The 18,484-nt window shown below is 33.1% G+C and overlaps 1 protein-coding gene across 2 annotated transcripts in view; it reads right to left on the reverse strand.

Annotated features, from left to right (window-relative positions):
* Positions 1-18,484, reverse strand: part of SPOCK3 (SPARC (osteonectin), cwcv and kazal like domains proteoglycan 3) — a 190,791-nt gene that overhangs the window by 120,029 nt on the left and 52,278 nt on the right. For both annotated transcript variants that reach the window (XM_068681178.1, XM_068681177.1), the window contains exon 3: positions 6,737-6,782. In XM_068681178.1, coding sequence (XP_068537279.1) covers positions 6,737-6,782 — 46 coding nt within the window. The remainder of the gene's footprint in view (positions 1-6,736; positions 6,783-18,484) is intronic.

Genomic DNA, 18,484 nt, shown 5'->3' on the forward strand with positions numbered 1-18,484 from the left:
ACATTTCTTTAATGAGGTGGCTAAATACAAATGGGTAAAAAAGGCAAATTTTAACATTGAAATGTGCTTTAAGAAGTATAATGCTTCTATTTACTTTCAAGAAAAACACATATAGCCATTTTCTTTTGTCAAACATCATTTACTAGACTTTCTTTTTCCCTCACCACTGAGCAATAATTTCAGATTTCATATTCTTGATAACTGTTAGACATTTTACATGCTTTCTTATTAAATCCCTGTTGCAAACATAAACCCACTAGACCACTAAGTAAAACTGTAAAAAATTAGCAGTCCTAATACATACCAAAACATTTTCAGGCACACAGTCCTCGGGAAATGATGGCACCTGTGACTTCAATACTCTTAGCTGAACATCACAGCCCAGTGACAGGAGTAGAAGGATTTTAAGGATGAGTCCTTCTCAGAAGAATTTTGAAGGACTAAAAGTTTATCAGGTTTGTGAAATGTGAGGAAACAATTCCAGATACCCTTTGCTCAGCATACTGCCAGTTTAAGACCTCTGCTTCTACTCAGTCACTGCAGCCCTGTGTCACATTTAAACTTTGCTGCCTTAACTATTTTGTGGATCTGAATGGTTACCTGAATCTATGATCTAGCCGGATTATAATTAAAATAAATAAATAAATAAATAAATCACTTTTTAACTTATTTTATGATTATTCAAGATTTGATGGCACTACAGACCTTGCAACAAGAAGACCATAAGATGGGCCGTCAAGGGAGCAATAATGAAGAGTTAAACTGGCATTGCTACTGAAGGCAAGATCATCTCATGAGTAGGGTTCAACCTTACTAAAAATCCTTCATATAGCCTTTCTTAAAATGGATGTAAGAATTTAGATCCATTCAGTGATTCTTTGGAAATAAATACTGAAATAATTTGAGATCCACAACTAGAAAAATATTATCCAGTGAACCTGAGTTAAGAGCTCAGACTGCGAACCATATAGGACAAGCTGCTTTGGCAGTGTTATCACAGTAGAGAAATTTATAAAAGAGAACTAAAGAACTACTGAAGCACAGCATTACATAACAAAGAAAACCACCATTAAAAGTGTTCCCCACATATCTGCATAAGATCTTTTCAGTCAAAGGCTGGCTGAAAGTAATAAAAAGCAGCAAGAATTTATAACAATTTTGTGCATTTTCCAGATGATCAGTATTCCCAAACATACGTAATAACTGAAACTGGATACTGCTTACCAGATAAAAATATTAGCTCAAATAAAGGAATGGTGTCTTTTTAGGAGGACATTATGAATTTCAAAAAAAAACAAAACCGAGAAGCTGTTAAAATTATTTCACACTTATTTACTATTAAGGCTAAAGAATACTTAAAGCACTAAGACATTTTAATTGTAAAGAACTGCAATTTCTCTTGAAAGAGATTAACATATACCTCTAGTTTTAAAACATCAATGAGTGCATGCAGCAAGGCTAAGTTCTAGTTTTTGTAGCAAATGTAGCAAAGTTTAAATCTAAATCTGTGATTGTTTTCAGTGTTCAACTAATGGATCTTTACAATTTACAATGGATCATTTACAAATTACCATGGCTTACAAATGAGTGAAATCAAATGATTTTACTGAACATGATTCTAAACGTTTTCAGTTCATAATACAGAAATGTACTCACAAATTACAGAGATGTGAATGCATGTATTTGAATATCCTTGGTTATCCAAATTGTTACAGAACTAGGTAGATGAAACATAAATAGCTAAAAGACAAAGACAGAATTAAAATTTGTTTGAAACTGTTTAAAAATCTTACTGCTTTAAAATGGTATCTACAATATTTCTACTGTAAACAGATATAACCTGATATAAACCAAAAATAACTCAGTGGAATGGTCTACAAGAAATGTTATAAATATATCTACAAACCAACTACACCTTCAGGGTGTTCATCCTCCATGGAAATGTCATTTCATATTTTTCCATTACATGAAAATTCTCCACTGTTCCTCCAAGGTATTTCTGTTGAGCAAAGGAAAACATCCTCCACACTAAAAAAAAATTACACCAACGTCTTTGTGTATGCAACTTTATTCAATAGCTACACCCCCTAAGCTCTACTTCTATCTGCCATCTAAAAATAAAATGTACTAAAAGTACCTTGTATATTTTTATCTGATATAAAGGTGGTATATGAAGAAAATGTACTAATATTTTTTGCTTTTTTATTATTTTGATAAAATATTAAAGCTACTAAATTGAACTTCGAATAGTCAAAAAAAAAAAAATGAAAACATAATTGTTTCTAAAACCACTGAAATGACAAAACCCACCTTTTAGCAGCAACTAAATATAAAAGAATTTCAGATTTATTCCACAAATAATACCTGTTCCATAATATTTTCTATATCAATTTCTATATTGATATAAGTAAAAGTGTATATAAATATATATGAATGTTTTTTTACTGTGTATCATTTAAATACATCTGTCTACCTGTATACGTCTATAATCAAAAGCAAGTTCAATGGAATCAAGTACTCTTTGGACAAATTACGTTTTAAGAAATATCACTGTTGGATTGAAATGGAGGTAATAATGTATTTTTCCATCTTCTACAGTAACTTACATTTTTTTTTTTGCAGCACAACTGAATAATCAGCACTATACATTTTCAAAGCAAGGGCTAACTTCCTGGAATGCTTGTCTACTTCCATATAATAACTACTATTAATACCCATAGAACTACACAGATCTGTCTTCCTGAGCAATTTTGACATCTTAGTTATATTAACATGAGAATACATTTCAAAACATACCACACTACAGAAGAGTGAATTCAGACATTATTAAGATACTCATTTATTACCATTTACAGAACTGTATTAATTCCTTGAACCACATCCTTAAAAATATTATAACATACTATTGAGATTTGGATTCAAATTAAGGATTTTTTTTTTTGGGGGGGGGGGGTGGGGGGGTGGAAGTAAAGACATTATCCATACATAGGAAATCTATGACAATCTTAGAAAAGATTTAGAAATCTTAGAAACAGTCACAGAAACCTTGGAAAAATAATAACTATGTACAGATCACAAATATACACATATATGGAAAGCACTGGTTCCTTAAAAACACTACCTGTAAATTAACATGGGTATTGGCTAAATATAATTTGTAAAGAGTCCAAGTATATTGTTGATTTTAATATGAAAATGGATATACAACATAATACATGAATAAGTATAATGAGAACCCATAGATATGACTATTGATGATATTGACAAGGAAGTACATGAGTACCAACTACCCACACCACAGAATAAAAGACAAGGGCAGGGAATATAGATCAAGTGTCTTCTTAAAAGACAGCTAACAATTTGAAAACCCAGATACAAAGCTAAATATTACACCACCACCCATATTATATAGTAGTAGTAGTATATTTGTAGTCTACCAACACTCACTTCCTCTTATCTCATTAAATACTAGGATAAAATTGTGCCGAGATTGTCACTGTTCTCTCTCTTTTATTGGTAAACATAGGGAATCCTAAGAGACCTGATTTCTTTAGAGAGCCATGAACAGTACATTCATTCCTCATTGTGTTTAATCCTAAGGAACTAACTCCTAAGGCTGCCTTACGTTATAAGTATGAATGGTTCCTCCCACAAAACACCACACAATCACTTTTTCCATCTGAAGACACTGATCTTGAAGTAAAAACTAGTACATAGTACTTGCACAGTTGTATTTTATTTTAATATTTTGCTATGTTTCAAGAAGTCATTTCCCATTATAACCAAAAGTACTTCTTCCAACTGTACTCAGTAATGTTATTTACTTACTTTCAAAACAACAATAAAATAACAGCGTGCATACCTCTTCTTAACAAAGAGTATCTGCATGACAATCAGAGTTTAGAATACATTTAATTCTTGAGAAACTGTAAATCTTTTGACATGCAGCTCAGTTCAGTATCATTACTAAATTCCGACTAGGTGTTTCCAGCTGGGGTCAATCCACTGACAAAGACTGTGGTGGAACTATTACATTCTTAAAACTGAACAGCAGTATACTGGCAGGTAAACACCTGATGATCTTTACATGTATATAACAGGTTGACAAATTAAGACAAAATTGCTTATATATAAAAAAAAAAGTTTTGGTGTCCCTTTCATTAAAAAAAAAAAAATAAAAAAATAACCCCAGTTAGCATTACTTGTTCTTCAGTTGCAATTAACACAGTAAAATGTGGATAAAAGAACTACTCAGCAGAGTAGTCACTCTTCAATGTTAATTTTCAGTTAACAAACATACAAAAATAGAAATGTGAACTCTGTAGGCATTCTTTTAAAATATTCACTACCCAATACACAATGCATTTCTGGTAACAAGATATGAAAAATAACCCAACATGTTTTCTTCGATGGCTTGTTTGTAAATTCAGAGAAGTATTCTACAAGCATTAGCATCAGGATCCCCAAAGAGCTCAGAGTAACATAATGATCTTGAGTATTTAAAAATTTAGATCTGGTAGAAAAATCCTATTATAAAATATCTTCTGCAAAACAAACAAAAAGTTAAAAAAAAAAAAAGCAGAACGCTTCAATTATGTGATAACATGAATCATAAGCAAAACCCCCAGCACATTCAACACAATGTCTTCTGATGAAAGATCTTGCCACCAGTAAGTCATTAATCAAATTATAACCTATTCCTATTCTCATACCAAACACATACTTGCACACCATGCCCTTCTATCAAAAGTCAAAGAAGAAAAGGTATAAACTAAAGGTATCTTGTACTGAAGTGATAAGACTGCTTCTGAGATGAGGGTCCTTCAATGAAAAGAGGTCCTTCACTAAAAGAAGGAAACCTTTTTCATTGAGAAGTCAGAGGACCAAAGTCAAGTACTCTTTCCTAATGTATTAGTATAGAATAAGAAGAGAGGTATGGTCTGTGAAACTGGCAGGTTCAAAAACCATTTGGCCTGCCATGGATATAAACTAACATTTACAAATTGCCACCAAAAAGGAAGTAAATCACCACAGTTCGAAGAGCAGTGATAATGTAAATGTGTCTTTCTTCCCTTGCTCTCTTTCCTCTCCCTCAACGCACTAGCAAAACAAGCCTGGTGCATTCATACAGTAATCCTGAATTAAAGCAACAAAGGCATAGAACATGGTGGAAAGTCCATCTCTAAGAGGTGTGATTGCAATTTACCAGACAGGTGAAAGAATCAATTTGAAATCTACTAGCAAATAATTTATTTTCACTTTATCAGTATTTATTAAACATAAAACTTTCCATGATGGTATGCCAACCTTCAAGCTTCTCTAGAATGATTCTAACAGCTCCACGGTGGAATCTTCAGTAAGATATTCAGAACAATATTCAACCACAATAAAGAAGTACACAGTCAAACAGTATATTTTCTGGGTTTTATTTTCCTACATCATACTGGCATTAGCTAAGACAATCTCTACAGAAGAATACTGTCATTCCAGTTAAAACCTAACAAGCAAAGTCTCAGTCTAGTAATGACATTTTCCCATTATGCACACACAAGTTCATTTTCTTTTCATAGGTTATTCTGTGCAAACTGAACTTTGAGCCTCAACTCCTTACTACGATAGTCAGCTGCTGGGCAATGTAACAATCATTTGTACTAGACGGACCCACAGAATACTACTGTTCAGTTTCTTTGCAGTATCTGCTATTATATATCACAATTACTCTCCATACTCTGTGTTGTCTTCTCATGTTACAGAGCCTTCCAATTTTTTCAGTTGTTTACATTTTCTTCTTGGTCTCTTAGTTCTAACTCTTGTTATAAAATATAATTCTTCATAAATCTCCCCTAAAAGTATCCATCATGGCAAAAATTGTTTAAATTATTTAAACATTATTTTTGCAACATACTTTTATCTCAGTCTCTTGTGTGCCACTACACTGTTTCTTCACATTTTTGCCATGGACACTACCAGAAAAGAAGACCAAGTCTCTGACGTGGCTCCTTGCAGCAATTCAGAAATCATGATTCTTATTAGCTTCACACCATTAGTCACATACTTTGAAACAACATGCAGGAATTAGATTACTTTGACAGTAAATACTAACTTCTAATGCCTGAGAAGGTGATATTTAATGTCAAAATTGCCTGCATTTACTCATATGTCTAAGGCTGAAGTTGTGCTGTAGCACTATCTACATTCTGTATTTTGCCTCAAGAAAGGGCACAGGAACATGATAGAGATTTCCAAAGCTATCCTATAACTTCTTTTATGAGACAGATTTCACCATTTTTTCGCCGTTGTTTGTGGTTTGTTTTTTTTTTTTTTCCTTTTTTTTTTTTTTTTTCAACTGGCAAAGACATATCAGATTGTACGTCTGCTTTTCTTTAAAAAATGAAATGCCATTTGTCTTATTGAAAATGGCATTTAACTTTAAGTATATACGTCAAACAAAACAAAACCTTCCAAACCCCATGAACTTGCTTAGATAAAAGAAACTTTAAGTTACTTTGAATGTTTCTACTGCCCCATCTGTCTCTAATCACTAAAAGTTTGCAAAAATTACGGATATAAGATAATGATTAGGCTGTAAATGGATTTCTAGTCCTCTTTACATCAGTCATCTGAAGAGTGAGAAGACAACACAAATTCAGAGAGTTCTGTGATTACTCCAAAACAGGAGCACATTTACAAGTACTGAAATCTTAAACCACACAAATAACTAGTAGCAGAATCTTACCTTGATCAAATGGTTTACCCGGACTCCATGTACGAAAATAATCATCCTGGAGAGGGAGAAACAACCTACATTTAGTAAAATGTGAGAAATCAATGTATTCATGCAAAATTGACAGAATCATGAAAGACAGAAATGTATACCAACCTCTACTTCCTAGAAAAGGCAAGCAGTAAAAAACAAATGAGAAAAAGATTACAGTCACCATAATGGGACAAATTACACATAGAGAATAAAACTGTAATTCAGAGACTATTTGCACGTTACTCAACATTACTAGCATTTAAATATAAAAATGGTATTTCTCAAAGTACTTATGGAGACAATGTTTCTAATGCTGATTTTAAAAAAGTACAGCAGTTTTCTTGTACTTTAAATTCTAAGATATTGAAAAAAATTATTAAATTTTCCCTTAATAATTTTTCAAGCCCAAAGCTACAGTCACAATCAATAAAATAACAAAATTTTAAAGAACAGCAAATGAATTTTAGAAAATTCTTATGCAGTTTCCAATTGTATCAGTAAAATTTGCCATTAAAAATTATTTAGCTCAATTTTCTACAAAATCATCTTCCTAAAAATAAAATATCCCCCTAATTATGTCATCAGCTGCGTTAGGCTACAAGAAGAAAAGACTTGAATTAAATAAACTTCTCTCAATATTTTTTTTAAAAATGGTAATAAATGACAAATTCATAGCTAAGATGTAAATAAATTAATTTCAAATTAATAATTAACCTCAGATAATAGGTGGAACAGAAAGATGATTAAAGAGAATAAAAGTATCTCTTAAATTAAGTAATAATTATTTAGAACAAAACATTGAAGAAATTGTACTCCTCATTTTAATTTATGAATAAATTTGGTTCACTAACTGGGTGTTTTATCATATCCAGCAGTTCTAACTCACTCACTAAAATATCACCAAGAAGAGCATAGGAAAACCTCAATTTATAAAATAATTGAACTAGTGGAAAAATTTGAGACTCGTACAATTGCCAAAGCCACATAATCACAACTAAAAGAATAATCAGACATCAAGCAGATATATACAGGAACAAAATGGTTTTAACAGTTCAATAGTTTTACCTCAAAAGGGGGGGAAAAAAAAAAGTGGTTGCATCCTAATCTGTCTTTCACTGATGATGTTTTATCAGTAAAAGGTGCTTTTATGGGAATTTCTTCTTTGAAAGAGAAAGACAGAAATAAGAATCTGGAAGTACAGGATAGAATCACAGTTATGTACCATCCTTACGCTTTCATTTATTCTGATGCTGCACAGATTAACAATATTTGCCTTTTTAATTACTATTTCTGAAAGTAAATAAATCCATATGGCACATCAAATGAGTTTAAAACGATGCAAGACATGAGTAGAAATGACAATTATGGCAGTGTTTTCCAATTATATTCCTCCTAATAGAAAATGTGGAGATGTTACTCCTACAGTGGTGGTCTGAATAGGTTTGAGATCGATTTAATGCCATGCTACTCCATGAATCACATGCCATGTTTCTAAAACTTTCAGTTGCTGAAAAAGCATGATATATTAACAGGATAACATTTATTTATTTATTTAATTTTAAAATATGTATTAAGTGATGTTACGTTTTACAAATAAGCATCACATACTTTATCCACGTTATGTAGGGTAACAGTGTAAACAGAAAATCCTCTATTTTCTGTTAGTTTCTTTTGTGTTGAAAAATTTATGACTAAAGCAGCTGGTCATAAGTTTTACTTTATCTTTAGTTTTGTGTAACTTTCACTGTTCTCAGAATGACCATATATAGTATCTCCTTTAAGTTCTACCAACTGCTTATTTCTAAAAATATATCAAGATCTTCTATGAATAGAAGGTTTTCTTAATTTTTATGTTACATGCAATTCAGCTGAATTTGGGGATAATAGAGAGTAAAGAAATTAAGAATATTAAAATAATTTTATCATAGTTAATATTATAGTAAGAATAAAGAAATAGAGATTAAATAATAAATAAAAAAGCTCTGATGGAAGTGATATTAGAACAGTAAAATACACAATTTACATCATTTTTTCTTTTCATTTTCTCTAGACTGAAGACCGCTGTTAGTAGTTTTTATTCAAAAAGCGCTACATTGTCTTCAAATTTTTAGGAAAGCAGTAATGTTCACCCAGAATGAACTTATTCAGAGATATTGTTTGTCATTAAAGTGCTGAAAAATTAGAATAACTAACTAAATAATAAGTCTATGAGAAAAGAGGTTTCACTTGGGACAACTGGTCTAAGAGCTCTTCTAGGCGAAGCATTATGCCTAGGGAAGAATGCAGAGCTTGGACTTGTACACATTATTACACTTTCCCAAGTTGGCCTCAAACCATTTGCAGCTAAATTACTTCCTAAACAAGATGTGATTCCTGTGTATTTAATAGTTCTCTCTGCTAGTCCATGAGCTTGTCCAATTTCACCTTGAGACTAAACAAACTTTCAGAATTTAGAGCAGCCCAAGGGAAGGTGTTCAAAAACTTAAACACACATTGCATGAAAACTCTCTTCGTTGTTCTGTTTCAAACCTGGAATACACTCAGCTCATTTTATCAACACTCATTTTATATTGGAAAAGACAAAAAATCAATTCTTGTTCACCTTCTCTATAACTGCATGCAACTTCATACATCCCAAATATATCTCATGGAGATTTCTAGAACTTAAAGTCCTAACTGACTGATTTCCATTTATAAAGGTACTCTGTGTTTCTTGTTACACTTCTCTGAATCTTTTCCTAGTCTTTTTGTTTATTTTATTGACTTGTTCCCTGCTACAGAATCTTCATCAACAACATAATACAGAGTATGAACAGCAATAAAGAAAATTTGACAAATCCAATTCATAATGAATATCCAGCCATTTTTTAGTTTACAAGTGAATGAAGCATGTCATTTAAGCACTTTACTCTGTAATCAATAGAGAGAAATCAAGCCATTAAAAATTACATTATTTGAATTTATTTATTTATTTTTTATATAGTGAATTAAACATCATCCCAAACCTATTTCAATACACTACAAAAAATATCATATACCTACACCGGTCTTCCCAAGCAGGTAAATATTCAAATCACCTGCTATTTAAAGGAAATCAATTACTGGATATTTAAAACCAAAACTTTATGTGCCTCTGTAAACTAGATAAAATAGTTAATATTTTATTCCTGAATAAAATATTCCTGAAGTAAGGAAATTGGTTCAATAAATTAAAAAAGTTTGACACCTTTGGAAATACTTCTAAGACTATTTAACGTATCAGCTGCACAAAAAAAAAAAATAAAATAAAACAAAAATGACTCCATGTTATATTCAGACCTTTCCTAAACTTCAGTAAATATGATGTTGATTATTGAAACATTCAATATCCTCTTCAGGGTATCATCATGAGGATAACAAATTTATAAAGCCTCATTTTTCATTATTTTAAAGTAAGATTCAAAAAAAGAACGAACAAATACACAGTTGACAGTGAAGACTAAGTTGTGTTACAGCATCTCTAGCCAAAGTATCCTTGGATCTACCAATGCAAAAGGCAATGTCTCAGGAAAGAGACTGTAACTTATGATTTTCTTCAGGAGCTTTCTTGCCTTTGTCCTGGGCATGTAAAAGGGCAAGTCATGAAGGTATACGGAATAAAGTCATTAATTTGTCACAGTAACCATACTGCTTTTTCAACATTACCTACGTAAAGGTAACCAGGGATTTTAAATAGAAAATTCATCCTTACTGATCTTTTTGGAAACTATGTGAAGTTCAAGTAACTTTTCAAAATCTGTCTACAGAATGCACATAGCACTTCTACGAGCAATATATGATGAATTGCAATTGAGCTAATATCCATGTCTAAAAATTATGCACATTTAAGTATTATGCTCACTCAGGTTCATAATGATACAGCATTTCTAAGAATTAAAGTTCATGCTACAATTGCCTGTGTTCTTTGAGGCTAATATCCATGTTTATTTTTTTATGAAAATGGCCCACTTTAAGAAAAAAATAAATATATAAATATATATATATAATTTATATATATGAAAAAATCTGACAGAAAAATCTGGCAGATTTAAGAATTCAGAATGACCAAAAGCATCATACCAGAACATTTTAATCAGAAGAAGGAATCTTGCCTAAAATACTTTTGTTGGTTCTTTTTGGACTTTTCTGTTCTTCTTTCTTATTCTTAAAAAGAAGCTTATATATTATTTATAGGTAATACATATTTCACTATAGGAAAATAAAAAACACACTGGAAAAAACATTATATCTAACAATATAGTTAAGTGGTAAAAGTTTTCGGCTTTCAATTGAGATAAAAACAAGTTCCTATTAATTTTCTTTCTTGCATAGAATATTTGTTACATCACTTTATTGTTGTCTCCTCTGCAACAGTTTCTTCAGGTGCTGCCACATATTGCTGACCACTCAAATTATTATCTAACAGAAATCCATACTGCTAAAGAATATTATGCTACATGTTATCTATGATAAACCTGATTCAGAAAACAGCAGGTATCCTAAAACAAGCAACACATTTTCTTAGCAAATATTTTCAGACTGAGATAGACATGCAAAAATGGATAAAGAAAACCCAGCCTTGCTTCATGTTCACATTCTTATTTCTAGCATTGTGTATGCATGGAAGTCTATATGTTAAAATCAAAGCTCATTTATCTCAGAGAATCCACTTAAATTAAAGCCAATTTTCTGAATTTGTAACTGTATTTTTTCCAAGTGTAAATTTGCTTCTACAGTGCAGTTTCTACACTTGGGATATTACTATGTGGTTTTAAAACTAGCATTTCAAGGAGAAGTCTAGCAGTCTCAGTGTGATCGTGTTGCTTCATATACAATGCCTTTTCAACAAATGAAACTTTAAACAGTTACTGGGACTTTATTCAAGGTCAAACTAAATTCCACCCATACAAAATTTCACTCAAACTTTATACAAGTTATTGCAATGGAAAATAAAATACATGTTACTGCCACCCTCCCTATTCCTTAGGAGTTTGTTTTTGAAATCATATTTTGATGATGTCAGAAACTAAAGCGTCTCAGGCTGCAAATGATAACATAACTTAAAACCTACAATATTAGATTCAATTGGACAGATCATTTTTTCCTTGCTGCCACTAGCTATGAGACCATTTTGCTGTTTTTAATTTCATGGAGTTTCTAATGGGTTCTCTATTCCATTTCTTATATCTGCATCTCAAGTACATACATCCCTTTCTCATCCAATCTCAAAGGGTTTTTTGTTGTTGTTGTTTTGGTTTGGTTTTTGTTTGTTTTGTTTTTTAAGAAGTCCTAGGCTAGGTAATTGTTACTATAATTCAAGATTCCAGTTCAGCAAGCCAGATGAATAGAGCCAAGTCCACCACTACAGGTCTTTGCTTGCCTCAAACTCAGCTCTGCAGCAGACGATTTCACCAAGTCTGATTCACTTGATTCCTCCTTCATGTCTTCTCACCTCTCCAACAGCAGATTTTATGAACATGCATTTATATTCTTGAGTGTTTATATTATTGAGTGTTCTTGAGTGTTATTCTTGAGCAGGCTAAGCAAGCACGCCTCTTTTCAGCCTCCTAGCAACATACAAAATGTCCCAAAGAAGCATCTCTCTTCTTTGTTTCAAGATCTAGTGAAGGGATTTTTATTTGTTCACATCACTGAAAACTCTGCAGTAGGGTGAGTATGAGTGATGTTTCTGTGCTATGAAACTCTGTAACCTGAAATTTGAGTCAGTCTGGAATCCTCATCCAGGAGGCAGACAAACTCTTTGTCAGCATGTGGATACCTGTCTATCAGATGCAGCTTTTCATCTCTGCTGCCCTGCATAGCCATCCAATCTATCATAGCCAATGTGAGCACTGTTGTATGGCTGTGGAGTTGATGTTCATCCAGCTCAAGATCATTCAAAGGAACATGACCAACTGTATTTATTATTCCACATCTTATCTCTATCAGCACATCTGAGAGGGCAAGAAGCCTGAACACACACAGCAGACCATGTGCTTCTACGCACCGCTTATTTGTTGTTGTTGTTTTGTTTTAAATTGTCCCGGATGTATTCAGTGGGTTGCACAACCTTTGGGACAATACATGCATACGTTACATGATGTCACACAGCTAAGGACCTGCAACAGAACAAGGAGAACTAGCTCCAGGGACTGTTTAATAAGTATTTGGCACCGTACTTTCTTCTCAACAGGATCCATCTCTCCTCACCAGTTGAAACACCTGTTGTGTGTCCCATGAAGCCACCTTTGAGGTTTCTTTTCCAACTCTCCAAAGGAGAACAGAGCACGAACCCTTCTTCAGTGAATAAAGGAGGAGAGGGAGAGAGAGAAAAAAAAGAGTAGGAAAAAAAAAAAGAAAAAAAAAACACAACAGATCTATTACCTAGACTTAAGAAATAAAACCACAGTCTAAGATTTTTACAGGTTAGTAGTGAAAGCTGACTATTTCCAGATTTGACTCTTTTTCCTCAGCTTAAGTCTCCTATTAGAAATACAGGTAGATTAGATAAAACCACTACAGGCAGTTCAGTGCAGAAAATACCTCAAACGCATATAAAAGTAGTGGCAATTCACATCAAATATTCCTTGGAATCTGGTAATCTTAAAGATCAGTACAGTAAGGCAAACAGCATGAAAAAAAAAACTCCAAAATAATGAACCACCATAGAGGTAATACATTGCTCCTCTGGTACTCAAGGAGTTGAATGCCAGTAGGTGAGACTGGGTCTTGCTACAAAACTCCTTTCCTATTTGTTTGGCATTTTACCTCGAGTGGAGCACTAGAGTGACAAGTGAAAGGATGTCAGTTTGTTGTTCAGTGCCAGCCTCCGGGGAGGATGCTGTCAGCTTCCTTTGCTGCTCCAGACTTGAGGGCCATGCCACCCCAAAGGCCTGTATTCATGGGGCTGGCACAGCACAATCAGAATCCAAAGCTGTTTCTAGCAACTCTGGCACCAAATTCCCCATGCTCAATGTGCACCTCGCTCCCTTTTCTTTGCTTCACACTTCTAGCACTGTTGATGAGGCTGGGCTAAGAGACATGACTCTTCAGCCCTCTCTGTTTCACAGATCTCATTCAGTAAGATTTCTGTGGAGGATGTCTATTTTATACTAGCGGCATAACTAACAGCAGGTTTCAACAGAACAGCATTGAAATCATTTGCCAGGAAACACCAAATGCTCGTTAAAGCTTATATTCACAAATACTGAAAGAATGCTATTTCTTTTGAATTTGAAGTGATTAATATTAAAGCATGAACCCTCTAGATCCCCATAAAAAATTCAATGCATGTTTCTTTAAAAGAGCACCTTCTATAGATCACTACAAATAAAATAAGAAGAACCATCTTTCTACCACAAATAAATACAAAAGTTTTTGGCCATGCTTCTCCTGTTACGTTGTGAAGATTCAATTTGTAAGGAGGGCCTTACATTTGATTAGCTGTACTACAAGAGTAGAAGCCCAGAGTTGAGCAAAAAGTTGAAAACAGATGATATGCATGGTAGCAGGCCACCCATGGGAATTTAATGTGCTGATTCAGGAAGTCTTCCTCAGGTGCCTGCTCACTAATGCACAAACCTTTGGTAACAAAGGCAGAACTTATTTTCTGACCTCTGCATACAATTGCACAATCTGGAAAAGAGAAGTGCAGCCAACAGTGACATAACAATAAATTATGGAGAGATCACATCCCATCTATGAGGCTGGAAAGACCAACTGTGCTGAAAGCGACGGCCAGTATGATTGTGAGGTTATTGTCTCTACCTATGAAAAATGGTGACCCATACAAAAAAAGTAAGGAGGAAGATCCAGGGAACTACAAGCCAAACAGCCTCACCACAGTCCCTGTACAGATCAATGAAGTGTCCTCTTCAAGTCCATTTACAGGCACATGAAAGACAAGAATAAATATTCAGTGTAGACCTAACAAGATTTACAGCACTGACCAACCAGACTGCATTCTGGAGTGAAATAATAGTTATGTCCAATTGAGGTAAATGGTCAATGTAGCACACCTTAACTTGAACCTAGTATCTGTGAAGATGATCTGCACTTCAGAATCTGTAATTAAACCAGTGATAGAAGATTCAACTTTTTTTTTGTGAATATCAATACTGGATAGTTATTTTTATATATATTTATTATAGTCAAACTTATATAACTTGTATTAGAAGAAAACCATTTCTATTGTGAACTGGGTAGATCCATAGACAGTAAATTCAGGGAAAAAAAAAGATATTGTTAAAATATATTACAAATTGATATGCACATATATAAATTTGTTCCAAAATTCAATCAATCTACAACTGCACCCTGGTAGGTGTTATTTTTGTTAGAGCTTAAAGCTATTCATAATGTGGACTATTCATAATGTGGAACTATTATTTGATTCAAGATGGGGACTCTTTCTCAAGAGTTATCACCTTAATTTATCAACAAAACGTAACCAAAAAGTTCAATGCCTTTTTATGCCCCCTTGTTCCTAGTGGTCCTCTTGCAATTATGTTATTTACAGATGTGGTCAATAATACAGAAAGAAATACTTAAAAATATCATATGAACCAGCAAGCCTCATGAATATATAATGCTGAGTTACATAAAAAACAAAAATTGCAGAAAAAGCAGTCATTACAATTAGCTATGAAAAAAAAGCATGAACACTTAACACACTTTGTCTGTTATTAAGTTCTGAGGACTTTACAAATCTAACAGCAAAGTGTACAAAATACTTCACATACCTGGATGAATGACCTGTGTTACTACAAAAATGTTACTATATTTTTGCCTTTGGTCAGCCTTTCATAGAAATAGGAGTAGATGTCCAAGTTTTCCTTACCACTGGCCACAGCACAGACATAACAACAAAGTATTATACTGAAAATATTATTAGTTCATGTGAAATCACAAGATACCTTAAATGCAGAATACTAATAATACAAGGAATTGTTCAAAATTTCACCATAAGACTGAACAAAGATATTACGAATGACCTTTTACACTGTCAGCATACATGGCATTTCTCAACATACACAGTTATTTAGCTACAAAATCTGTAACTGCAAAAAACATCCTGTCGACTTCCTCAGGACATGGTGGGAAAGACTTAAAGCAATTGGCTCTATTTTCTGTGACTCCCTTCTACAGCCAATTTCATATCTTAGTAAAAGCTGAATTTGTGCCAGATTGGTGTAGCACCGTACGACAGTATCAGATAACAGGACAGGAAATGTACATTACTTTCCTTGACTCAGAATTGTAATTTTGTATACACGTTTACATAAGAGATACATTGAGAGAGGTTTTTTGTTTTTTTTTTTTTTTTATGTTTGTTTGCTTGTTTTACTATATTAAACATAAGCATTTAACTATACAACAGTCATGCATACGTACTTTGCTCAAGTTAGATCTAATAGCTCTATGGGTACTTACTTTTTTGAAACAGGCTATTTTCTCATCCCATGTCTATTCACAGAGCAGTATTATTAATATTTTTACCTCTTTTTTTTTTTGCTGTTTCTATAAACAGTCCATAACTGTATCTGCATGTACACTAGGCTATAATACATAAAAATATGCTTATTTTAGAAGTGATATCTCAATTTCAAGTAAAGTTACCACTATGACAACAGACTTCTAATTTTACAACAGTGCAAGAATGATTATAAGACAATCTCTGTTCTAAAGTTTTAACTAAAACTTTAGTTTGTATTTCCTGGTTAGATAAAATAAGAATACTGAACTGGAACATTTTTAAAATTGAACTGCTTTAGCTACAAAATCAAGCATGCATTTCTATCTCTTTAAAAATATTAATGAAAATTTAAAAGCTCCTTCTAAACTGTTCTGTCAGTATCTGTTCATGAGGAAGAACATGTATTCTTTGATGAAACCTAATCTGTTTCCTGTTAGTTTCATTTATTGGTGGAATTATCTAAAATAAAGCATTTCCAATGACAAGAACCTGTGGTTTTTGGTCTCACTTTTAAATAATAATAATAAAAAAAAAAAAAAAAAAAAAAAAAAAAAAAAAAAAAGAAGCAAAGTTCTGCAACAGAAACATTTTTTTTTTTTTTCCAAAAAGTTATTTGAACAGACTGAACATACTGATACAGTAAATAACCACAGAACAGAATTGAAAAGACCATTTCCAACCACCATACACATTAAGTAACAGTTACTGTTCCCAGGTGTTCCAGAAGATGAAATACATCAAGGGGAAAAATGCCCTAAAAAGGATGAAAAATGGACTACAGTCTGTATCTATGCCAATAATCAGTCAGCGTTAAGATCTCCCTAAAGCCTATTCCCTTCAAGCATTTATACTGTTAAGTCCACTGGCTCAAACTTGTTCTTTTGAACTCTCCATGCCTCCAAGGCGCACAACTCTGTGCTGTACTTAGGAACTGACCTTGACACCTGGAACTTGAGCATAAACCTCCTGGGTTAACATTTGTTTGTCTTTACTGCAAAGCAGTAAACACAAGCAGACAGCAAAAATAAATAAAGAAATAGATAAAGCAGCAACAACAAAAACCTACTATTTTGCTTCCTTCTGTCAGCAAACTCTCCTACACACCTCTGAAAACCAATTCAACAGATTGCTTTTCTAATGCTCAGAGCACTCAGTGTTGGGAGTAGAAGCTTGAGCCAGCATTACATCTTCAACATTCTGGATTAGACATATCACCACTAAGACTGTATCATAGGAAAGGATTTCAGACTCAGGGATATTGTTTATTGCTATTTAAATGCATCTGAAAAACTAAGCAAACTTATATGCTTATGACAAAGTGAAAAAGCATTGCATAAACAACTTAATAGTGAAAAAGTTGACAATCATTTTTAAGTCCATAAAAGCTGAAAAAAATAATTTCCCTTTTTTGTTATGCAATTTTGATAACCTACCAGTAGTATTACCATAACAACAACAACAAAGTAGTTACCAAAGCATTAAATTTGTAACATTTCTAAGTATCTATACACCATTATAAACACATCTTCTAATAGATCACTACTTCTTAGAGTGAACTATCTAGTGACTCTAGAACAAAGCCGCACATGTGGCTTAATTGAATTAAAAAGCATTAGGTCTACTATCAGAAAACCACAACTTGATAACTGTTGAATAAAAACAAGAGGTTGCAACAGGACTCCCAGATGGACATGCAGAAAGGTAACATAAAAAAGCACTTAAAAGCACAGAATGATTATCAAAGAGTATAAAATAATGATAAATGATCAGTTATTGATCAATAAAAAAAAACAACAACAACAAAAAAAAACAACAGAGCAAGAACTGAGAAGAACCAGTTTTAGAAGCTGAGTTGCACGTGCATAGAATTCCCCATGATTGACTCAGGCTGAGATGCCTTTTGACAGCAATTAACAACTAGTTGCCCAGACATCGGACTTCAGAATGAGGAACCCCACATTGAACACAGGCACGTAGCAGTATACTGTAGTATATTATCATTAAATTGAAATATGTACCCCAACTGCTTCTAGCAGTATCCCGTCAATGAGGCATTTGTAATTTGGATGCAATAAATTAAAATGTTACCCTATTTCTCCTACATTTTGAATTGCAGCCTTTACATGATCTCAGCATTGTGCATCCTAACTACTCAGACATCATGTGTTCTTATAATTTCTCTCTAAATAATGCATATTAAACTAAGAACTTGAATAAAGCTTTCAAAACAATGT

This window comes from Anas acuta, chromosome 4, assembly GCF_963932015.1.
Source record: "Anas acuta chromosome 4, bAnaAcu1.1, whole genome shotgun sequence".
In the NCBI taxonomy this organism is placed as follows: domain Eukaryota; kingdom Metazoa; phylum Chordata; class Aves; order Anseriformes; family Anatidae; genus Anas; species Anas acuta.